Source organism: Pseudorasbora parva, chromosome 2 (assembly GCF_024679245.1).
Source record: "Pseudorasbora parva isolate DD20220531a chromosome 2, ASM2467924v1, whole genome shotgun sequence".
In the NCBI taxonomy this organism is placed as follows: Eukaryota; Metazoa; Chordata; class Actinopteri; order Cypriniformes; family Gobionidae; genus Pseudorasbora; species Pseudorasbora parva.
The window spans coordinates 36,343,644-36,369,746 of record NC_090173.1 but is presented as its reverse complement, the minus strand read 5'-3'; the positions used below and the strand labels follow the sequence as shown (position 1 = coordinate 36,369,746).

The window sequence follows — 26,103 nt, the reverse complement described above, 5'->3', positions numbered from 1 at the left end:
CTTGATTCAACTTTTTTAAAAATACTGTATCCTAAATTGTGGATTTTAATTAAACTATATATCATATGCTGAAGTAAATTTCAGGATTGTTAACATTAAGAATAAAAAGAAAAAAATGGCTGACAAAGTAGGCAGCAGCATTAGTAAGCTGGTAGGCAGCAGCATTTATTATTGCAAATAAAATTAAAGGCATTGTTTATCCTTTTCCAATGAGCTAATGTCATTGATGAGAGAATATTTAATTCAAAGTGTAAATCTACTTGACATAAGGTACAAGTTACTATATATATATATATATATTTATTTATATATAGGCCTAGCCTATATAACATTTAGTTTAGCAATAACTAAAGTAATTTATGTCATGGTCTGTCTGAATATTCAATTCTGATTGGGAAGGTGTACAATAGTAGCCTAGAAATCTAGATGCACCCTAGCGGCAGCAAATTTAATTTGCCCGCAAGTGACGTCTAGCAACTCTCAATACCCTTCTGAGCTGTATTCCCCAGAATATGGACGGCCCAATCACATCGTGTATAGAGTCGACGGGCGGGGCCATAATGACGATGGCCGAGTTACGTTTGCGTGCTTCTAGTAAACACAGAAACTGGTGAACGGCGGCGTTCTTTCGAATCAGCTTTGACCGCGACTCTGGAAGACTTGGAGTTAAGCTTTTCTCTGAGAAAAGAACAAAGAACGGCACTGAAGTCATTCTTAAAAAGGGAAGATGTGTTCGGAGTTTAGCCGACCGGATACGGCGAATGTTTAATCTATCAACAAGCTCTGTTTCACCTTCGTTGCTCTGGTTGGTGTAGCACTATCCTATCGCGTGCAGAGGGAGTTTGAAAGACAACCGTTTATCCCGCCCCTCGGATTGAGCCCTGTCTAGGGTGAGTTTCCAGACCAAACATCTTGATGTGGGTCTGGCTTGTCAGGCTAGTACAATAGCAGAGGTAATTCCAAGTTGGCTAAAATACCGTTCTGTATGAGCCGTTTCCATTATGAAGCGCACTCGTGCACGTACATACACACACACGTAACTCTCATACAGAGATCGCGCTGCAGATTCAGGAGCACGGAAGCTAGTTCTCAACGCCACCCCGCGACTTTTAGCAACAAAATATCTAAGCTAGTGGATCACTACATTATCTTTCTCAGCAATGATGGGGTTACTCGCTATTTTAAAGTAATAAATGCACATCTGCAATGTTAAGAGAGAAGCTGAACAGATACAGTCACGCATGTATGTATGTCTCTCTCTCTCTCTCTCTCTCTCTCTCTCTCTCTCTCTCTCTCTAATTAAAATAAATGCTATAATCCATTCATTCAAATAAACATATTACTTTATACACTACTTTCTTTATCTCCGTGTCTCATTCGAAGCGTGCACAATGCTAGATCTAACTAACTTAAGCCATAACTGACAAAAATAAACGTCAATGTTACCCTTTTGGTTAAATATTGCGCGGAAAACATCAAATGCTCATTGTTAGTTCATGTTAGTCAATACATTAAATAATAGTAACTAATGAAACTTAATTGTAAAGTGTATTTTTTTTTTTTTTTGGTAACACTTTACATTTTCATTAGTTAATGCATTAGTTAACATGAACTAACCATGAACCAACACCTCTGTTTTACGTTTAACCATTTAGCAGACGCTTTTGTCCAAAGTGACTTCCAAAAAGGGGAGAACAATAGTGGCAACAACCTGCAAGTGCTCTAAGAAGTCTCAGTTAATCGAGCACAGTACACAAACAAATTTTTTTCCCCAGACAAACAAACAGAAAATTTATTTGGATAGTTAAGTGCTAGTCTTTATTGGTCAGGTGCAGTTGGAAAAGATGTGTCTTAAGATGCTTTTTGAAAATGCTACAGACTCGGCTGCACGAATTGAGATCGGCAGGTCATTCCAACAGGTTGGAACTGTCCAGGAAAATGTCTGAGAGAGATTTCATGCATCTTTGGGATAGAACCACGAGGCATCGTTCACTTGCAGAATGCAAGCTTCTGGAGGGTGTGTAAGTCTGAGCAAGCGAGTTTAGGTATATTGGTGCAGAGCCAGTGGTTGCTTTGTAGGCGAGCACCAGTGCATTGAATTTTAATGCGAGCGGCCATTGGCAGCCAGTGCAGTCCAATGAAGAGAGGCGTGAAGTGTGATATCTTCGGCACCTTAAAGACCACCCATGCCGCTGCGTTCTGGATCAGTTGCAAGGGTTTGATAGTGCATGCTGGAAGGCCAGCTAGAAGAGCATTACAATAGTCCAGTCTGGAGAGAACAAGAGCTTGGACCAGGAGTTGTGTGGTCTGTTCTGATAGGAAGGGTCTAATCTTTCTAATGTTGTATAAAGCAAATCTGCAGGACCGGGCTGTTGCAATAATGTGGTTAGTGAAGTTTAACTGGTCATCTATCACACTCTATCACAATTTTCCTGGCTGTCGTGGAAGGAGTTATGGTTGATGAACCAAGCTGAATGGAGAAATTATGATGAAGTGCTGGGTTGGTTGAGACAACAAGTTATCCTGTCTTTGCAAGATTGAGTTTAAGGTGATGCTCCTTCATCCAGTCAGAAATGTCTGTCAGACAGGCAGCGATACGAACATTGACTGTAGGATCATCTGGTTGAAATGAGAAGTAGAGTTGGGTGTCATCAGCATAGCAGTGATAGGAGAAGCCGTGTTTCTGAATGACAGAACCTAATGATGACATGTAGATGGAAAAGAGAACTGGTCCAAGCACTGAGCCCTGGGGAACCCCAGTAGCTAGATGATGTGACTTAGACACTTCCATGGCTGTCTCTCATTTCATTAAATTTCGAAGGCTGCGTCCTCCGGAGGACACATCCTGTGTAGGATGCAGTATACGGAGCGTCCTCAATCAGAATTAAATGAGACGTCCTTTGTAGGAAACACAGGCAGGAAGTATCACGTTGCTATGCCAACACGTTCAGCCTTGTTGCGCTCTCACGCCATTTATATGAATGAAACTTATTCATAACTTGAAAATGCCCATGAAATGTTTCTTGTCTTGATAGCAATATATACTGTTCTAAATGTTTAAAAAAACACTAAACACTTGTAATCCTGTTTACCACAACTATCTGTTTCAGGTAGCCTAATACAGCTTAAACTAAAACAAGCTTAAAACTAATTACATTTAAACACCACATCAACGGTTGCATGTATTTCTGGCGGTGGTGCTGTTTTTTTCATATAATATAAAAAGTGTTATCTGCAGCAGCGAAGGCTTACACCTCATGCACACTTTGAATTCCTGTGAAGGAAGGCCGCATTCGAAGGTCGCATTTGGAGTGTCCTACTCACTTTTTTCAAATGAGACGGCCTTATGATGTATGTATCCTTCCGAAATGACACAGCTCGTCACCCTGTAGGACCTACCTAAGAGGTAAGGCCTGAACCACTGGAGAGCAGTTCCTGAGATAACCATCTTCTTAAGAGTTGACAGGAGGATCTGGTGGTTAACTGTGTCAAAAGCAGCAGACAGATCCAGCAGGATGAGCAATGAGGATTTGGAAGCTGCTTTTGCCAGTCTCAGTGCCTCAGTCACAGAGAGCAAGGCAGTCTCAGTCGAGTGGCCGCTTTTGAAGCCGGATTGGTTGTCCAGGAGGTTGTTCTGTTCAAGAAACATAGAGAGTTGATTGAACACAACTCGCCCAAGTGTCTTTGCAATGAAAGGCAGAAGGGATACCTGTCTGTAGTTTTCTAAAAGTGCAGGATTAAGAGAGGGTTTCTTAAGCAGTGGGGTTACCCGAGCCTGCTTAAATGCTGTGGGAAAGGTTCCTGTGTGAAGAGAAGTGTTGACAATGTGAGTGAGCGCCGGAGTAACTGAGGAATTAATGGCCTGAAGGAGGTGAGTTGGTATAGGATCAAGCAGACCGGTAGTAGGGTGATTGGAAAGGATGAGTTTAGAAATATCTGCCTCTGAGAGCAGAGAGAAGGATGGAAGTCAGTATGAGTTTAAGAGAAATTAGAAAGTGGTCTGAGGTGTGCAATGGAGTAGCTTAAGTGTTGTCCGTGGAGCCGTTGCATGTGGAGACGAGGTCTAATTGGTTACCTGATTTGTGAGTAGCTGTAGTAGATAATAACTTGAGGTCAAATGAGGTCATTAGAGTGGTGAAGTCTGCAGCTAGGTGTTTATCAAGATGGATGTTGGAGTCACCTAGTAGAACCAGAGGAGTTCGATCCTCAGGGAAGTTAGAAAGTAACACATCCAACTCCTCCAAGAAGTTACCCAGGTGACCTAGAGGGCGATAGACCACTACAACATGGATTTTAACAGGGTGAGTAATAGTGATTGAGTGTGATTCAAATGAACTGGCCGATAGAGATGGTATGGGATCAAATTTCCAATCATTTGAGATAAGCAAACCAGTACCCCCAACATTCCAATTGGTCGAGGGGTGTGTAAAAAAGGAAAATTAGTGTAGAGGACTGCAGCAGTGGCAGTGTCCTCTGGTTTGATCCAGGTCTCAGTTAGGGCCATGAGGCTGAGCTGTGAATGAGTCCCAATAGATGAAATAAAGTCTGCTTTGTTTACAGTAGACTGGCAATTCCACAGACCAATTGGAATAGAGTAAAGTAGCAGAGGACTTAGGTAGACTAGACAGATTATTAGGATTGTGGCGTCTTGCGCATACAGTGTGATTTGCGAGTGTTAGTAGTAATAGTAGAGATGTGAAAGCACATGGTGAATACAGATCAGTCAAAAGGCCAGATAGAAATAAAAAACTGAACACAAATATAATAATGAAAAGGAAACCAATACTCAAGTGCCTTGTTGGAGTCCTTGCTCGGGAGGAGTTGCACAGGGAAGAGTTGATGTCTTTACACTCATTGGTCTTCACACGAGGAGGGCTTCACACGAGGGCTGCCGCGGACTATCACGCTATTTATACTCACCTGAGCATCGTTATTGAAAGCAGCTGAGAACGCCCCCAACAAACTTGTTGACCCATGTGACAACAAACGCTAACTCCCCACACATAGCGAGACTATATCAGAACTACTAATACCTGACAATATAGTACACAAACTTATTTAACAACAGCTGAGCAAACAATCAAATGAGAAATTACAAACACTTAAACAGTAGCTGTCTTCCTGTTGATTTTTGCCTCTCTCTAGCCAAATACTCTTCTGTTCAGCATTAGTTCATGTTTGTTAACATTAGTTAATAAAAATCCAGCTGTTCATGGTTTATGTTATTCTTCATATGTGCATTAACTAATTTTACCAAGATTTTAATAATGCATTAGTAAATGGTAAAATTAATATTAACAAAGATAAATAAATGCTTTATAAGTGCAGTTCATTATTAGGGATGTAAGAAAATATTGATATACGTTAATATCGCAATATTATGTTTGGCGATACTGTTTGGATTCTCAAAAACCCTCTATTGATATTTATATATTTATTTATTTACATTCAAAATTCGTGGCTTTGTGTGCTGTTTAAACCACAGACTGTATAAAACCCAACCGCTAGATGGCAGTGTTAGATCTCTGCACTTCTCCAGCTCCGCGTCAGTTATACGTTCTAAGTGAAGGTGCGTGCATCGCTAGTGTTTGCATTAGCAAACCCAGCTCTCAAGATTATAGAATTATTCCGCTCCCACAGTATACAGAGCTGAAGCCAACTCATTTTGGCTTCAAATAAAAAGAAACTAGTAAGGAAATCAACAAGAATAATTTTTTTTTTGTGCAAGGCCAAGTTAAAATCTAACACTCGGGAAACACATTGGCCCTCATTTATCAAAAGTGCGTACACCAAATTTCCAGTGTACACCTTGCGTACACCCAAACCCACGGTGACTTTGAGATTTATCAATATGGACGTTGGCGTACGGTGCGCTCAAATCCTACGCCAGCTCAGGAGGTGGTGTACGCACGTTTGAGTTAGTGGGAAAATGGGCAGAAAAACAATTCCTAACACCACAAAACGCACTGACAAGATATGCTAAATTATGACCCACTGTTAAAAACCACAACAACAACATTCAGTGTTTATTTTTGTGCAACATGAACGTCAATGTTTAATTTGTGTGACTTTACCAAAGCGTTTGATTTGTAGGCATATGTATTCCTCCAGTCGCGAGCCTGTGCGCTTTATCTGACGGTTCAGGCCCGTCTGGCCCGGCAGCTGCGCACGGACTGGGACTAAAATAATTCAGACTGACAAAATAATAAAAAATGACATTCTTCTTTTAAATAATAATAAAATCAATAAAAACGACATTCTTCTTCTAAATAACAAGCGTCATTAAGAATAATAATCATAATAATAATAATAAGAATCTTACAAATTGTCATGTAATTATTAATGTGAATGAATGGTAGTACTCCACATCACATCATCATCACTATTGCACACCCCAATACATGTGCCGTGATACGAAATTAAATGCTAATTGTTTCAAAACATGTGCTGTAAAATAATGCATTGTGATGGTAATTTATCATCCAAACAGCTATTTAAACTGCTGGAGTGCGCTTCTCAACCTCCACACTATTAAGAGTACTCGTAATTTGGGTCCATATTTTGTTTTTGTAGGTGCCTTTATTCCCACTCTTTATACTCTTAAATAAAACAATTTTTGTTTTTTTTTCCACTTCCCTGGTGATGGTCTCGATGGGCGCGTCTCAATCATCTCACTAGTTCAGTAGTCAGAGCACTGATCAGGGAGTCAGCCCATTGACTTATGTCCTAATCAGTGCCCTGACTAGTGAGATGATTGAGCGCGCCCGATCTCCACGTCGGAGAAGTTTCGCTTCTTTGCCGTCTTCCGTGTATCGATGGCGTAAAATGAGGGCGTGGGGGAGGAGGAGACTTGAATATATAGGGGCATGTTATTCTAATGATGATCGTTTTCAGCCGCGGCATTTATCAAGGGCAAGTATTGTGTACACCTGGATTGCAGAGGTGCGCACAGCTTCATAAATCAGGCGATGAGAGGAGTGTAAGCATAATCTTACGCCAACATATACACGACATATACACGTTTTCCTCTCCGTATCAAAATAAACACAACAAAATTGACAGCGGTAGCTGCAGAGCGAAAGATCGTAGCGATGTGGGTATGGATGTACCAGCTCTGCAGTTCAGTACTTGAAATAACACTTTATAGACTGCTTTAAAGCAAACAGCTTTACTGTATTAAATATAAAACAAACATTCATTCAGTCATGGAATGGACTATGCACTTCCTGTTGTTAAACAGTCACTGCTATACTGTGAACCTTTTAAAGGGTCATGAAACCCCCTGTTTGAGCAGCAGTAAGTTCTCACCACGGTTTTGAAAACTGCTAAAAAAGTGGGCGTGGTTTAGCGGCGGAGTGCAGGGGGGTGAGGGGAGACTGACAAGTGACAGCACAGCAATGGCTTTTTCTTATTCAAACACCTACGATGTTTTATTTAGCTCTCATTAAAAGCATCAAAGCTTCCCACAAATGCAGCTGCAAATGAACATGATGCAACACAATACACACAAGGATTACTTAGTAAGCTCACCATTACACAAATACATATCCTGTGACAACTATAATTCAATGCACAATTTAATGCACTGCCATCCGGAATTTGTTCTCTGCTTTGAAAATATATTTGAACAAGCTGTTGTATTACTTTGATAACTTCTGGGGCTTATTTTGTAGAGTTATATGTGCCGTCTGGTCGGTTAAATCTGCGTTAAGAGCGATTACACTCACAGCGCGGATGAATCAGGTTTGTGTCATAGACTCAGGATCTATTTAAGAGAACGCAGGCAACGCAGACACTCATACAAAATGGAAAAAAAAACACTTGTTTTTGATCCATCAATGCATCTCTCACTTAAAGTATGCAATCTCACTGTTAGAAGTGCAGCTGCGTCAGTCAGAGAAAATGCCTGTCAAAACGTGCTCATCAACGAGTTCATGTTTCGCGTGTAAAAAAACACAGTATTTTCCACACAATTTACTTATCTGTACAGCGCTGTTTCCTCTGTCCTAAAAACGGCCTGATGATTTCCTTGTTCTATGAAGTCCCTCCTTCAGAAACACGTAATGAGTTCTGATTGGGCCAGCGCTTCCCATGTTGTGATTGGACAGTTAGCGCACTTTGCCAATTGTATTTAAAATACAATTAATCGTGCAGCCCTAACACAACCTAATGCATAAAATATGACAATTATTTTATTTAACAGTATCATTTTATATCACTAATAACTATTTTGTGCAGTCTAAAGCCTAGTTCAGACTGCACAATTTTTAAACTCGTCGGGTCACTGCTCTTTTCACCCTGCATGACTATGGGGTATCATTAAGTCACTGCTGTGTTCACACTGCACGATGGTTTGACGACAGACGAGTTCACACTGCATGACTGAACAAGAGGAAGAATCGCCAACAACTCTCTCTCTCCGGTGCGCAAACTACGTTTCACAAACACACGTGCGATGTGACAAGTAAACAACACGAGATCACGTGCGTCAGACCGGAGTTCTCGCGCGAGACGTAATTGTTTTTAAAAATGATAAACTGCACAAAGTTCGCTTCAAATTGTATATGCGGTGATTTGTGGAGAAAAAGAAAAAAGATTATGGCGGAAGAAATTGTTGGAGAAGACAGAAGGAGCCAGGATTGTGTTCTGCAAAGACAGTTTGAGGTAAATAAAAATGTTTGTAATATGCTGCTGCTGTGGCTGGATGTGCAAATGTTTGGCCTTTGGTTGATAGAATTGTAAATATATCTATTAAAATACTGATATTCTGCTCTATAACTCCTCCCTGAACCTCCCGCTGCCCTGTATCTCACTCTCTCATTGGCTGTCGATGTAATTTTCAGTCAGAACGCAGTTCACACAGCAGGAGTCTGAATCGCAGACAGGTCCAGATATTTGGCATGTCAATATATATATATATATATATATTATATCAGGGTCCCCGTGGAGTCTTAAAAAGTATTAAATTTCAGAATCAAAATATAAGGCCTTAAAAAGTCTTAAATTCGCGGAAGCATTGCGTTCCAGGTCTTAATTTTCCTACGTCCATGTACCGCTACCTCATTGAAATGCTCTCGCCTCCCGCAGCACGCGAGCACGTGTGTGTGTGTGTGTGTGTGTGTGTTTGTTCCGTGGTGTTTGTAGTTCTTTCTTTCGCAAGACCAACTATTGTTCGCTCTATTACAACTACAAATTAGGCAAGCATGCCACTTATATTGCAGCCAATCAGCTTTCGTGTTATTGGCACGAGCCTCTTTCTGATCGTACCTCACAAACGCATAAAACTGATTTTATTCTTCAGCTGATTCTGACGGTTATTGTAGTTTCGCGATCGTGAACGCGAAGGCGAATCTTTCTCACCAGCTTGCTTTATGACCAAATAAAAGTATAATATACCCGATTGCACTAAATAGAGTTAATAACAGTGATGAAACTCCGAACTCCAATGTCAGGCTGCGTGTGTTTGCTGCCTGTCAGCGCTCGCGCGAGTGTATTGAATGTGTTATTTCTAGGCTCATTAGCCTAACGTTACTCTTGAACGATCAAATATACACATTATGCATGTCTATATCCTGATTTGAGTTAAAAAGTTTGGGAAGTGTCCGTAAGTACTGGATCTGGGCATTAGTAAGTTCTCAAAGTGAAAGCAAACCAATATAGCTTAACAATAACACAAACGGGGAAAACAGCACTTACACTTAAAGGAACACTCCAACTTTTTTAGAAATAGGGCTTATTCTACTTTGCTACATTTAGATATGTGGGGAAATGCATTTTAAGCTAAAAAAAGTGACCCTGCCAAACTAAAACAATGCATGCACTGAGACAAATGCATTTGCCCACATATCTAAATGTCTAAAGAAGTTGAATAAGCCCTATTTCTAAAAACGGTGGAGTGTTCCTCTTTGTAGAAATTGCTGTGGTTTACTTTTAAGATGTTGGTCTTATTCCCCACCCCAAGCGATCGTGTTATTAAAGATAGAAAGCACACCACTGGACCAGCCTTTTTTGTTTTTGTAATATGCCTACCAAACAAGATTCATGCATTTTGTCAGTTTTATTGCCATGTGTGATTATTGTGCATCTAGCCTTTTTTGTTTTTGTAATATGCCTACCAAACAAGATTCATGCATTTTGTCAGTTTTATTGCCATGTGTGATTATTGTGCATCTAACATAATAATATGGTTAAAGTTGCATCCTAATTATAAAAAAATAAAAATGTATGAAAGTGACCACCACCACAAATTTTTTTTTTATATATATATATATATATATATATATATATATCTGGGTTTCCGTTGTCCGGTAATTACCGGACATTGGCCGGGAAAAAAATTAAATGTCCGACAAAATGAAATCTTTTCGGTCAAATTGTCAGATTAAAACTGCCTCTTATCGATACCGTAAGCCTGCGACGTGATGCACTCGCTGACATGACAGCGCTCCGTGGCTATGGAGGATTGCAATTCTCCACAGCCTGTGAAGCAGAGTAGGCCTATGTGAGCGGAGCGGATTGAGGAGTGGAGCGGCGAGATTTTGAATGGAGTGAGGAGCGATTTTTTTTTTTTTAAAAGTCGGAGCGTTGTGGTTTTTACTCGCTCCGAGAGCGCTCCACTACCGCTCCATCACGAGAACAATTTATGACAACGGGCCGGCACAGCACTACATTTTTCGCCAGAACTAGAGCGTAGATCGGCTCAAAAAAATAAAGCCCAACCCTACCCGAGCCCATGCACCCGAGAGACCGGCCCTGCCCGTGTAAGTATCGAGAACGAGCCTGTAATGACTAATTAGCGGAGCGGAGCCGGTGTGATCAGCTCAATAATTCACTGGCGCGCGCTCATGAACCCACCGGTAAAATGATGTTCGTTCAAATCCAGCTCAGACATGACATAAATCTGTAGCTTACTATAGGCTACTTGTTGTAGCCATTAAACAATGTTTTTTTTCTTCATATTTATGTTTAAATATTATAATATTATTTTTAGATTTCATCTGATTATGATAGGCTAAGTGCAAAGATGCAAGTGGGTCAGAAATGATTTTGGTGGTTATATTTAGTTTAATATTAAGTTTTGTTTTGTAAAAAGCCTTTCTTTCGTTTTGTACAAATTGTATCTTAATTTTAATAAAGGTTTCTTCGGTTAATTGCATGTATTTAATAAATAAGAAATAAATAAGTTGACTAGGTCGCGGAAGCGATCGCTTTCAATGATCATGAACTGAAGCGCGTCTCAAATAAACTGAAACTCGGCAGGCTTGCCTCACAGACATGAGGAATATGTAGCCTAATATGTGTAGAAACGAAAAGATTTAAATAAGCACATAGTGCAGTGTTCAGAACTGTACACGGTAAACAACCAGCTTGATACAGATGATTACGGCGATGGGCATGAGCGGGATGTTAAAGTTTAAGGGATTTTTTTTCAATGAATCTGATTGGGTGCAAGCACATTTTAAACAGGTAGCACTTATTCACACACGTAATTTTGTGACTAAGTAATTTTGTCGTTTTCTCTAATGATTTCAAAAACATCTTGTAGGCCTAGTGCACCTGCTTACAGTTATCAGTATACTGTTATATTCTATTATATGCTTTTGTCATTTCACACGGTGGCCAATTTAAATGTTACCAACTAAATGAGACATACTGAGTTTATAATTAAATTTATTAATTGCGTTTAATTATTGCATCTAAAGATTTTTCACGTGAATAAAGGCAAATAGATTTGCACACTTTGCTTATAATCCCTGGTCTAGTCTGTTAAACTTGTCAGAAGTTCTCGTTTCTAATCTGCCCTCCTGGTCTATTTTTTCTCTCATCAAAACCGAATACCATCAGTGGTTGTACATCAAGAGCAGGAACAGTTTTTGTGCATTTTGTTTCGCGATCTGACCGGAACAAACAGAAAGTCTGCAACGGCGTTAAGCGTTAGATTAAAGCGCTCGTCTGTGTGAAGACTGCATGAGCCGCGAGAGAAATCTGCAGCACTGATAACAGCGGCAACGAGCGATCGCCTCTTATCTAACAAACGAATGAAATTATACCCTTCTAGTTAACCAGAGATGTTTTGTTTGTATTAGTTAGGTTCATCCGTGAAGCAAGATAAAAAAGTGGTGGGGTCATGTCCCACCTGTCCCACCCGCAAATTACGCCTATGAGTTAAAAAAATTGGTTGATTGACGCCAATCGGACGTTCATGTTTTTTTCCGTCTATTTGAAAGTTAGGCTAATAAACATGTTGCATATACGGCCTGATTATGTCTTTTTTTTAAGTTACACAAACTGCTTTCAGGAATTTTTGACCGGCATATCATCAAAACGTCCGGAAAACGAAACCTCTGCCGGTCACTTTGACCGGCACCATTTTTTTCTAGCGGAAACTCTGATATATATATAAATTCAATAATATAAGTTTAAGTAATTGAGTGATTCTAAATTTCTCATGCATGTTTTTTTATTGCGCAATATAGGTCTTAAATTTTATTCATAATGGTCTTAAAAAGTCTTATTTGACTTGGTAAAACCTGCAGATACCCTGTGTGTGTGTATATATATGTGTGTATGTGTGTGTATATATATATATATATATATATATATATATATATATATATATATATATATATATAATTTTTTTTGTAACAAAAAAAAAAACTACTGAATTCAACAGCATTTGTAGCAATGTCATAAAGTAATAATAATATTTACAAACACATATCTTGGTTACTGAGGAATAAACAATGTAAGTGAATAGGATCAAATGTTGAAGGCCATAGGGTCAGCCATCAAACATTGAACTGGACTAGATCCAAAGAGCAACAGTCTGAACACAAAGGGGTCTGAGACCACATTCCTACTAAAGTGGACCAGGTACAGGGACAGTGTGGACGTAAAGAGAACTGGGTCCTTTTTCACTTGGTTCACCTTTTTCACTTGGTCTGATTAAAGGAGTTCTGTTAAAGATGACCCAAGTGTGGAAACACCCTTAGATGGTGAAGAAGGTGACGTTAGCTACACTGATCGACTCAGCGATATGTAAGCAACTAAACAGTAGTAGTAAATGTAGTTCAGGGCTCTACGTAGCGCCCATTCAGAATGTGCAAAAACGTGTGCGACGGACTATCAACGCTGTTGATTTACAGCCAAATCAAAATGAACTGGAAATATCACATTTGGATTATCATAAACACACTCAGAAATTAGTGGCTGCTTGGGGCATAAATGCCATCAAACAATAATTTATTAATAATAAATTTTAAAAGCCCTTGAGGTAATCTTTATCACATATGCTGTTTAAAAAAATACCAAATGTATATAATGAGCAAGTATATCGTGAAGATTTTTTCCAAACCCTTTTTTTCTCTTGTCTTGAATCACTATGGTACACACAAAATAAGTGAAAACACCCTGAGACTCACTATACTTAACTCTTGTCCATATACTTAACTCTTGTTATTTAACTATGGCAACGTTAATTAAATTTTTCATTCTAGGGCACCTTTAAAAGACCAAACTTGGTAAACATTAAATAATAAAGCATACTATAAAGAAAAATTTGTTTGTGCAGAATTTTTAATATCGCTAGTAGGCTACATTATAAGTGGGGATGTCAATTTTCACAAATTTCCATGAATGATCGTCGTTTAAATTAAGGATCAATTAATCGATTAATCGTTAACCATAATACTGAAATATGCATCTACAGCAGTGGCTTATAGCCGACAGCATGACAGTATGTGCAATGCTGATCAAAACGCCATGTTCTTCACCAAATGAATGAGAAGGATTTTATCTAAACAAAGGGCTATGGGATTGTAAAATTAGTCGATGTTATTTATAATTTAATTGAATGACTTATTTAATAACCAAATATAACCTGTAATACAACACGAACGCCGCCTCAGATCTGTAAATTCTGAGTGTGTGGACGCACTTCCAAGAACAACGCGCTGAAACGTCACCTAAACCCAATTAATTCAAAACGATTTATTAAAATATTGTTTTCATTAATGTTATGTAATGTGACAGTCCCAATCATAGTTATTATTAGTCGTGCGTTGCTGTTTGAACTACGCGAGCTCAAGCAGATGCGCTGACTCAACACTGGTAAGTTACACTGAAGCTCTTTGCTAGCGCGTTATTTAACTCAACCAAAAGCTTCCTATATGAGATTAATCAGATTTATATAAAGTTAACAAAATATTACAAATTATATATCTTCACAAAATGATGCGAATGCACAAGTGACCTTGAATTGAGTTGCTGATATTCAGAATAGGAGACCCGCTCTTCCTGGAGCAACGCTCTGAACACGGCACCTAAACCCAATGACTTTACAACCGTTTATTAAAATAGTGTTCTCATTTCTGTTATATAATATGACTGTCCCAATCATCATTATTATGCATTGCTCTGTATGCGCTAAAGCCGAAGCACTGAATGAAAACCGGTAGCCATCACTGACTGAAGCCATTTGTTAGTGCGTTTTATTTCACTAAAAGAAATGCATCCTATATGATTGATCACATATATAACGTTACAAAATGAATGTAATATTACAAATTACTTCAGCACAATCTGATGCGAACGCACAAGTGAACTAAGTTACATGCGCGAGTCAGAATGCGTGACTCATGTTGTGCACGTGCTCTTCCTGGATCAACAATGAAACACACGGCAAATAAACCCAAATACTTAATCACAATGTTTTATTACAATAGTGTTCTCATTAATGTGTAATATGACAGTCCCAATCACAGTCATTATTAGTTGTCCATTGCTGTTGGAGCTGCACGCTGAAGCTGATCACCGCCACGCTTTGACAACCGCTCGCCTAACATTAATTATTAACCAAATGCATCCTTATGCGTTAAATCAGCTATAGATAGGCCTGCACAAAATAAGCACAATATTACAACTTTGCACAAAACAAAAGGCTGCGAATGCACATGCAAACTTGCAGTCATGATGGTGTAACTCCAACTGTAAAATGGTCCCAAATAGAACTCTGGCACGCTCACATAATTTTTCCTCCCGTTTCGCGGTTGAGCCGCACACACGCACATGACACTGCTTAATCGTTCTTTTAATATCACTGTCAGTGCATTAAGCCACATTAAGCAATTGTCACGTTACGCGTTTTAGAATGGCACCTGTCTATCAGCTAGAATTCTGACCCTCAAAGGCCTGTTAGTCTGCCTTTAAAATGTCCACCTCCACTTAAATGTCCACCTGCACTCAATTTATTATCATAAATTAGATGCACCTGTTTGAGGTCGTTAGCTGCATAGACACCTGTCCACCCCATACAATCAATAAGAATCCAACTACTAACATGGCAAAGATCAAAGAGCTGTGCAAAGACACTAGAGACAAAATTTTACACCTCCACAAGGCTGGAAAGGGCTATGGGGAAATTGCCAAGCAGCTTGGTGAAAAAAGGTCCACTGTTGGAGCAATCATTAGAAAATGAAAGAAGCTAAACTTGACTCAGTCTCCCTCGCACTGGGGCTCCATGCAAGATCTCACCTCGTGGGGTCTCAATGATCCTAAGAAAGGTGAGAAATCAGCCCAGAACTACACAGGAGAAGCTGGTCAATGACCTGAAAAGAGCTGGGACCACCGTTTCCAAGGTTACTGTTGGTAATACACTAAGACATCATGGTTTGAAATCATGCATGGCACGGAAGGTTCCCCTGCTTAAACCAGCTCATGTCCAGGCCTGTCCTAAGTTTGCCATTGACCATTTGGAAGATCCAGAGGAGTTATGGGAGAAAGTCATGTGGTCAGATGAGACCAAAATATAACTTTTTGGTCATAATTTCACTAAACGTGTTTGGAGGAAGAAGAATGACGAGTACCATCCCAAGAACACCATCCCTACTGTGAAGCATGGGGGTGGTAGCATCTAGCAGTGTATTTTTCTGCACCTGGGACAGGGCGACTGCACTGTATTAAGGAGAGGATGACCGGGGCCATGTATTGCAAGATTTTGGGGAACAACCTCCTTCCCTCAGTTAGAGCATTGAACATGGGTCGAGGCTGGGTCTTTCAACATGACAATGACCTGAAGCACACAGCCAGGATAACCAAGGAGTGGCTCTGTAAGAAGCATATCAAGGTTCTGGCGTGGCCTAGCCAGTCTCCAGACCTAAACCCAATAGAGAATCTTTGGAGGGAGCTCAAACTCTGTGTTTCTCAGCGACAGGCCAGAAACCTGACTGATCTAGAGAAGATCTGTGTGGAGAAGTGGGCCAAAATCCCTCCTGCTGTGTGTGCAAACCTGGTGGAAAAACTACAGGAATGTTTGACCTCTGTGATTGTAAACAAAGGCTACTGTATCAAATATTAACATTGATTTTCTCAGGTGTTCAAATACTTATTTGCATCTGTATCATACAAACAAATAGTTAAAAAGTCATACATTGTAATGTCTGGATTTTTAAAAAATATAGATTGTCTCACAGTGGACATGCACTTACGATGACATTTTCAGACCCCTCCATGATTTCTAAGAGGGAGAACTTGCAAAATAGCGTTCAAATACTACCTCACCGTAGGTATTGTTATCAGTAAAATCCACTATCGGTTGACCTTTAGCCCATATATATATATATATATATATATATATATATATATACAATACATACAATACATACATACAATACATGCATAATGCATTCCTTTTTTATCAATACTTAAATATGGGTACATTTCATTAAAAAAAAGCTAAATTTTGAACAAAAAGCTGAGAATCTAATTTTTGTCTAAGACCAGGCCCTATATCTACATCTAAATCCTATAGCTTGTTCTGGGTTGACATTTCATTCAGTAACATCGGGCAGTTAGGGTCCAACTAGGTTGGATACTGAGCTTGGTACTTTTAAGGGCACTAACTGAATTATGTCGGTACTATCGATCAGTACCGTCAGTACCGATCACACATTAATTCAGTCGTTACCACATTTCGGTACCTGAGAAAGCAGCTGGTGATATAGACAAGTGTCTGTGAATATTAAACCAAAAATACTATTTACAAATCCTGCCTGTCTTTGTGAATGAATGCTGCTGACCCGCAGTTTATTTACCACATACACACACTTGTGTGTGACAATCGCGTTTCCATCTCAAATGAGGACATAAATGCATGACCGTCATCTCCAGAGCTGCTCTGAGAGTTATTTCATGAGAATTTTACTGTTGCATTTGGTCATATAATTGTTATAGAGGGCGATTTCGGATTCAGCCCTTGATTACAGAATTCAAACTTCACGCGGTGCACGCATGAGCGGTTTCTGCACGGAGCGCCGTGATGAGATTAACAACACTCACCACATGGCTATTGATCAGATACATAGCGGAGCGAGTGCGTTTAAGTTTTTTTATGAACCCATTTCATATACTCTAATGCTCTAAACATGAACTAGCATCATATATGGGCACACATTTCATCATGTCTTCAAATGAAATGTAAAGGACATATACAAAGTGCATTCTAGTCAATCTACTGCAGTATTTCCTCTCTCGATCAGTAGAAAATGTGGTTAAGGCCCAGTCATGCACAGGGTAAAAAAAAAAACATTGTATACAGCGAAACCATTGCCCACACATAGGAATTATGGGTTTTCCTGAGCTGTATGCCAAAATCAGTATTAAAACAATAAAAGACCTGAAATATTTCAGTTGGTGTGCAATCTAAAATATATGAAAGTAAAAATGTTATCATTGCATTATGGAAAATAATGAACTTTTATCACACAGGCTAATTTTTTGAGAAGGACCTGTATATTGGAGCATAAATTAAGGCTTATTGCATTAACTGCATGTTCAGAAAAGAACTGCATGTTTATGTTCACAAAGGGGAAAGACTTCAGCACGTGAATCCAAACTGCATACTTCACACTTAAATTGAACATTTAATGAACAGCATATCACAATCTTAGGGTTCACACTTGTAGTTTGGTTTGTTTGGTCCGGACCAAAAAACAAAACATATAGTCCTGGTCCGCTTGACATTCACACTGGCATTTTTAACAGCAAACCTAGGGCTGGGCGATAAAACGATAATTATCACGATATAATTTTCCTTGATAAAACGATAACAACAGTTCGATAAATTCTCGATATAATGCTTCCGCGCTATGCGTAATGCTGCGCATGCGTATTGCAGACCGGGCTTCTGGGTGCTGCACGCGCTGTTATTTCCAGTCAGTGGCTGACAGGCTTGGAGGATCGGAGTGAAGTGGAGCAATAAAAATTAGCGATAGTGGTGAAAACTCAGAGCTCACGACCAGCTCGGAGGACACAGATATCTTTGACAAGTTAGTTCGCTCAATATTTTGCCGATCCCATCCGACATAAAATAGCGACGTACGTGGACTGCTTATCAATGCCATAGGTTCACGTTCACCACACGGAATTTAATTATTAAATTAGCGTGCTTCTTCAAAGTTCTTCCAGATAACATTGAGCCCAACACAGCAGTAAATCTACATTAACTACATTCACACACAGGCTTATTACCTTGTTAGTTGCGGTGGGTGACTTACAACAGGCTAACGTTACCAAACTATAATCACTAAAACATCAGACTTGTACACGATCGCTATCATAATTGTCTTTGATTTATTAATAACTCGGCATCTCCTGTATCAAATGAGAAATAATGTCATCCGATGTTTAAAATGAATAAAATAGACTAGACAGCCCTTACTGGAGATCTACAAATACTGAACTTTGCTCTCTCCCTCCTCTCGCGACCGGCCCACTGTCGCTGAGGTGTGTGTGTCGGTGAGATGCACAGAGAGGGATAGAGAGAGATGCACAGTGGACCTCTTTTTTGCCCGTTTGCGTTTACTGCTTACACAATAAGTAATGATATAATTGATATACAGTGTAGAGTACAAAAATGCTGACCACAATTAAGATTTTAATAAATAAATCTACCTCAGTTTTAATAAGTTGTTCACCTGTTTGGGAAGTGTTTGTCATGTTTTGACAATAAAGGATAGTTTAAAACCACAGTTAACTGTCTGTTTTCTACATATTTCACTCAGGAGCAAAAATATGCCTTTAAACTTTAAAGAAAAAAAGATTTTACATTTATCGTGATGTTTATCGATATCGACTGATATGGAAAATTACATTGTGATAATTCTTTTGGGCCATATCGCCCAGCCCTAAGCGAACCTAAAGTTACCGAACCAAAGGCACAGGGAGACAGTCACAACCTGATTGGTTGGATTATATGACGTAGGAGTTTGTTTACCAAACATTCAAAACAATGCTATGAGCTGGCAATCATTTTATGGGCAATCATTTTATGCATGTACATATGGCATTATTTTTACCAGCTGAGAACTCATGAAGAGCTCATAAAATGTTAAAAACATTCAAAACAGCACTAGGATTTCATCCGTTGTATGCAGAAAAGAAACTGCAGTTCTGTCGTCTGTTCCGGATAATAATGGGCAGCACAGGTCCTTTGATTATAAGAACCAGGTATGCTTTTTGTGCGTTTTTCTAGCATTTTCGAAACATGCTCGTTGGACCAAATATTGATGAGGCATTTCTTCGTAGCTCTACGTTTGCCCTCTAACATACGTTATTCATTTTGGATATACCGATCTTTCCGCGTCGTCAAATCAGCTGACTACGCGTCGTATCTGGTGAAATTACGTCCTGTTTTTGGTTCATTTATATGTCTTTGGTCCGTGTTGCGCTCATATATCAATTGAAACGCACCAAGGTTCGAACCAAGTTCGTTTGGAAGCGGACAGAGACCCATCTTTTTAGCGGTCTCGGTCCGCTTGTTTCGTGCGCACCAGGGTTCGGATGGCAGCGTTCACATATGTTCAAATGAACTGCACTGAACGAGCAACCGCACCAAGGTTCGTTTTAATTGAACCAAACATGACAAGTGTGAATGCACCCTTAGTGATTATGTAATGCATTAAGTGTAGCCTTTTAATGGATTTTAGCATTTTTTACATGACTGACATATCCAATTGTTTTCAATCGGAGCTTTTAGAATGCCAGCTTGACGTTTTTACTGGTCACAGAGAGATGAAGAATGTTAAACTTTGAATTAAATGCAGAGTTCATCACTGACTACGTTTACATGGACAGCAGTAATCTAATTATTGACCTTATTCTGAATACGACTATTTTCTAATTAAGGTGTTTACAGGAGTTGCTTTTAGAATATTCCGTTCATGTTCTAGTTTTACATGTTCTAAAGTTCTGAATTCTAAAATTCAAAATTCTGGTGAAGCCCTGGTTTATTCTTTTGCACAATGAAAGAATATAAATGGCCTATCTTGTTCTATCTCTACATGTTGTTGCTTCATTTTAAATTTGTCTTTTAATTAATTAAATCATTTCCTAAGCAGTGTACAAGAGATCAATAAATGTTTGTTGTATATTTTGTTTGCAGTATTTAATACAAATAAATAGGCACATATCAAAATATTAGGGATGCACGATATTGGATTTTTGCCAATATTTTTCAGCTCATTTTGCCCGATATACGTTTATTTTTTTCCCTTTGTTTGGAAACAACACCCTTTTATGCAAAAACACAAAGATTTCTGAGGTCTCCTTACTAAAAGGATACTTTTTAAAGATAAATAAATGTTAATAAAGTTCTTTTTATGATAAGAGTATATTAAAAGCTCTGAAAATAACCATAAAGTCAGTGATTTTTCACCCTAGACAGAGGCAGCATATAGTATTTTTGGATTTACCATTTGTGCACATGAAGTGTGCTCATAAATGCATGACATTTATTGACACACTGTTTAGCATCAAATAAACAATTCTACAAATATTTTTGAACTTCTTGGAACAGCTAGTTTAAGTTGTGAAAACCTGTAGGCCTGTCGCGATAGTCAATAAATCAATTAATTGCACACTAAAAATGAGCTAGATAATTCTTCTGGCTGTGATTAATTTCCTTTAGCGTGCTTGTTTGTTTTCCTTGTCTCTCCCGCAGACTGCGCGCGAGCCTCGTCTGTTTGTGGAGGTGTTTATACTTGACAAGCAGTCTGGATGCCGGCGTGATAAGAGGTCATGCTCGGCTAGATTTGCCTAGAACTCGTGCTTCTTTGGTTGCGGAGCCACACGCAAAGTTACAAAATTTGACGTATACAACGCCAAGCTAAATTGGGTCTTGCGCACTCCGCGTTGACGTCATTTTTGTTGCGCACACACCTTGCGTTCGTGCAGACGCTTCGAGGATAAACGAGGCTTAAAGCTACACTGATGTTGGCAGTTTGATAAATGCAAGTTAATTATTCAGTTCAATCTTTGTGTGCTAAAAAGGAACATAAGTTCCAGTAGAGATAGTAATACACAATCTCCTTTTTTTTGTCAATTAAATGAAAAGCATGTCATCAATGTCTTCTGTTGCTGTATGAAAATCTCACCTAGCTCTCCTCAGTTTGTGCATGATTGCATGATTTGTAAGTGACTTAAACTGCAATTCCTCGACTGGCCACTAGGGCTACAGGAGGGGGCAGAATTTCATTGAGCTCCATTTTAAAATGCCCAACTTTACAGCAGAAAAAAACACATGTTTACAGCCTGGTACAAATTGTGGTTTTGGTCTATATGGCTAATTTTGGCCTTCATGACAACTGTGAGGGGGGGGGGGGGGGGTGAATATTTTTAAAACTCATTCGTTTACATTATATAAAGCCTTAAAGTTCTGCATAATTAAGAGTGTGGCCACTTTGAGTGACAGGTGGATAGCCGTTTGTCCACTGTCTTAGTCATCGCGTCACTTCACCTCAGCTCTGCACACGTCCCGCCTCTTTGTCCATTGTCAGGTGTCCGGGAGTGACGTGACCCTACTATACGCTTCAGAACTGCTTCAGGATCCTATGGGTGACGTCATGGACACTACATCCATGCTTATTTACAGTCTATGGTATATACCCCTGAGTCATATTTTTCGTTACAAAAAACAAAAGAAAACGCTTTTCTGTTCTGTAAGCCATTATACTGCATGTAAATAGAGTGCGCGTTATGAGTGCAATATAATGCCTTACAGAACAGAAAAGCGGTTTTCTAAAGTGTGACAGAATATGTTTTTTGTTTTTGTGTTTTTTTAAAAGAAATGTTGCTGCTGGGACTACAAGGTAGCATTTTACCTACCTGGCTAAATGGGGAAACTGATTTCTCTTTGCCCTTCCATGAAGCTTGAGCAATCGCTCAAGTCACATGACATGACATGCACTTGGAAGGAAAAAAAAGTATGTAAAATATACAAAAAGTATTGTACATTTAGTAAATAATATTATTATAATAATAATTTGTAAAAATACAGCTGTTATATAGCTATTAGTTGTTAAGTGTACTAATTACCATTTAATCTCATGTCAAGGAGAAAAAAAAATATTTTGTTGCATAAGGTGAAGTGAGAGCTGGGTTGGGGCAGCAGGGGGCGGGGTGCATTCGGTTCCACATGAGAGTATCGCGCTTCGAACCGTGGGTGGTGTATCGTGGTTTTTCTGTTCGGTTTGAATATCATTACACCCTTAGTAAAATCACTTGTTTGGATGTTTTTTGGGCCGTTGGTTAATTATGTTTTGAAATAAAATAATTAAGGCTTTAAGACATTTATAATACATAATCACGTGCTTGCTATATTGTGCAGTGTTTTGCGCATTAGCCACACTCGCCACAAAATTATGCACTTTGATGATGACCTTGCTTAATCGAACATTGATAAGTTTTAGCAGTTAAATTATCGACAACTAATCATGCAATTCTATTAAGTGTTAGCAGCGTGAAATGATGAATCTCTATGTAGCTGTGTAAAGTTAATAAAAGGCTATGCATTTGAATGAATGAATAAATCTAAATTTTTATTTCGAACTATAACAATAAAAAATGTCATCTATATCCTAAGATATATGCATGCATGTATTATGCTTGCTGTGGTAGACTGTGTTACTGGTGGTACACAGTTTTTTAGATTATAGTCCTGAGCATCATTGAGAAATATCTTGTAAAATGTGTGGTCGGCTGTTCCCTAGCCTGACAAGCCAGACCCACATCAAGATGTTTGGTCTGGAAACTCACCATACACAAGGCTCAATCCGAGGGGCGGGATAAACTGTTGTCTTTCAAACTCCCTCTGCACGCGATAGGATAGTGCTACACCCAACCAGAGCAACGAAAGTGAAACAGAGCTTGTTGATAGATTAAACATTCGCCGTATCAGGTCGGCTAAACTCTGAACACATCTTCCCTTTTTAAGAATGACTTCAGTGCCGCTCTTTGTTAAAAGCTTAACTCCAAGTCTTCCAGAATCGCGGTCAAAGCTGATTCGAAAGACCGCCGCCGTTCGCCAGTTTAGTAGAGTTTAGTTTCTGTGTTTAGTAGACCAGTGATTCTCAACTGGTGGGTTGCGACCCAAAAGTGGGTCGCAGACCTGTTTTGGGTGGGTCTCGGTAAGCTGGTCAAAAAAAAAAAAATTGTGCTTCTCGTGTTTGATTGGTCTTTTATTTTAAAAGGGTTTATTTTGACAGGCATCCGTCAGAGACGTGTGGTAGTTTACTATGGTAGCCATGGTAACCATCCTGTTGTTTTGGCTTTCAGATTTGAGATGGCGAAGTGCAAATATGACCCAAACTATTTAAAAAATGGACAGAAACCCCAGTGTGTGCTTTGTAGTGAAGTGCTTGCCAATGAGAGCATGAAACCGTCCAAACTGAAGCGCCATTTAGAAACAAAACATCCCGCATCGAAAGAAATTAACTTTTGTACATGCAGTTGTCATGGTCCTCCTTAGTTTCTTATTAATATGCTCTGAATAGAGTAAAAATGTGGCCTTATTTATTTAATTAACTTTTGTACATGCGGTTGTCAGGGTCCAGTTACTTATTAAGCTCTGAAATGCATGTTGTATGGGATAATATATGTATATGTTTTTAAATTATTATGTTTTTAAAAAGATGATATATGAGTGTTTTCAACAGTTATTTTTGAATAAATAAATTTTGTTGGTTGAATTCTAAAAAAGTGGGTCGCGACTTAATGACCATGGGAAAATGTGGGTCCCAGGGTGGGACCAGTTGAGAACCCCTGTACTAGACAACAGAAGCACGCAAATGCAACTCGGCCCCCGTCATTATGGCCCCGCCCGCCCACTCTATACACGATGTGATTGGCCCGTCCATATTCTGGGGAATACAGCTCAGAAGGGTATTGAGAGTTCCTAGACGACACTTGCTGGCAGATTAAATTTGCTGCCGCTAGGGTGCGTCTAGATTTCTAGGCTAGCTGTTCCCTATACACAGAGTAATCTGATTGCGAATTTAAAATAAACGTGAAAAGCGAGCATGCATTAATGGCTCCCTGATGTCCGCAAGGCCTATAGATAGAGTATGCATGATCATTCATAAGCACCCCCCCACACACACACATACTGCACAGTTACAATGCTTAATTTCATACTGACCCCTTGTCTTGTATTGTGATAAATAAATGATAAACTTGTGATAAAATGGCCATTTTGTAATAAAGTGTGTACCTGGTGTGTAATTGGAGTCTAATGTTGTTTGCGTCATTAAACCTGAAAACCGTATCATATTGAACTTTATATTCAATTATATTTCCTACTTTACATTGTTCCTCCTGTTGCTCTCATCACAGGTGTTCGAGTGCTTGTGGATGCCAGAGAAAAGCTGCATATCCCATGGGGAGACCCTTCAAACCAGGCACATGGAGACACCATGATGGCTTTTGACACACGGTCAGCTATGGGGTCACAGGGGATGGTGGAGACCAAAGTGTTCCTGCAGTACCTGCCTTCGATCCGTGCCCTCTGGGCTGACAGCGGCATACAGAATGCATATGATCGGCGTAGGGAATTTCAGCTGGTGAGCCTTTTCATAATGCATTTCACTTCTTTGAGATTTGTTTTAGCATGAAATGGGATTTGTTGGGGACAATTGTTGTCCCTTCCATTCACAACCTTTGGTAAATTACCAGATGAGTTTTGTATGCAGAGAATTTTTTTTTTTTTTGAAGAAAAAACTAGGAGTATTTATTAAGTCTTAAATTACAACATGCTACTTATGTTTTTTTAGCTAATGTTACTAGAGGTCATAGCCTAGAGTTCATAGGTCATGCTTTTCACTACAGAGAGTAATGGGGATGTTTTTGGCCTTCTTTAAAAAAAAAAAAAAGACTTTAGACCCCAACTAAAAGTTTTGCAGCTTGGCTTGCCAAGATGGTGTGTGTATGTTTAGGAGGATGTGTAAACCAAACCACTGGTGTGTGTGCAGGCGTGGGTGCTTTGAACTGTTTTTCATCAGTCTGCTTCTGACATCAGACTTTCTGCCCTTAGAGCTTATCTATCTTGCATACCTAGATTAAAGATTGCTATTCCTGTTGTGTGTGTGCGTGCTCTTTTTTTTTCTTTTTCTTTTTTTTGTGTATGAAATATCAGGACACAAATGTGTATAATGACATGGGTATGACCGGTATTACAAGGAGAGGATGAAATATGAGGACATTACTCATGTCCTCACTTTTCAAAAGGCTTATAAATCAGACAGGACAAGTTTTTTTTGAGAAAGTAAAACTGCAGAATGTTTCCTGTGATGGGTAGGGGCAGTGAAAGGGGATAGAAATACGGTTTGTACGGTATAAAAACCATTACGCCAATGGAATGTCCCTAAAATTCACAAAAACATAACGTGTGTGTGTGTGTTTAATACTTAACTAGCTGATCAGTTTAGTTTGATCATTTTGGGCTTTTCCCAATAAATCTCAAATGATTCCTCATTAGGCCCTGACACAAGCAAGTGCCATCTTAGCACACAACTTCAGACTTCTCTAAATGCTCTCAGTTCCTAATGCATTACTTCCCCATTTTAAATGTGTTGATTTCACCAAAGGACTTTAGACTCCTACAATAATGATTTGTAGAGACCGGGTTCGTACGGTCATGAAAAATCTGGAAAAGTCATGAAATTTTAAAATAGCAATTTCCAGGCCTGGAAAAGTTTTGGAAAATCGAATAAACCTGAAAGTTTTGGAAAAGTCATATAATTTCTTCACACATTATTTCTGTAGAAAGCTTCGTGG

General features: G+C 39.2%; 1 protein-coding gene across 1 annotated transcript in view; it reads left to right on the top strand.

Annotated features, from left to right (window-relative positions):
• Positions 1–26,103, top strand: part of gna13b (guanine nucleotide binding protein (G protein), alpha 13b) — a 56,650-nt gene that overhangs the window by 11,313 nt on the left and 19,234 nt on the right. Inside the window, exon 2 of the mRNA XM_067418730.1 lies at positions 24,664–24,890. Coding sequence (XP_067274831.1) covers positions 24,664–24,890 — 227 coding nt within the window. The remainder of the gene's footprint in view (positions 1–24,663; positions 24,891–26,103) is intronic.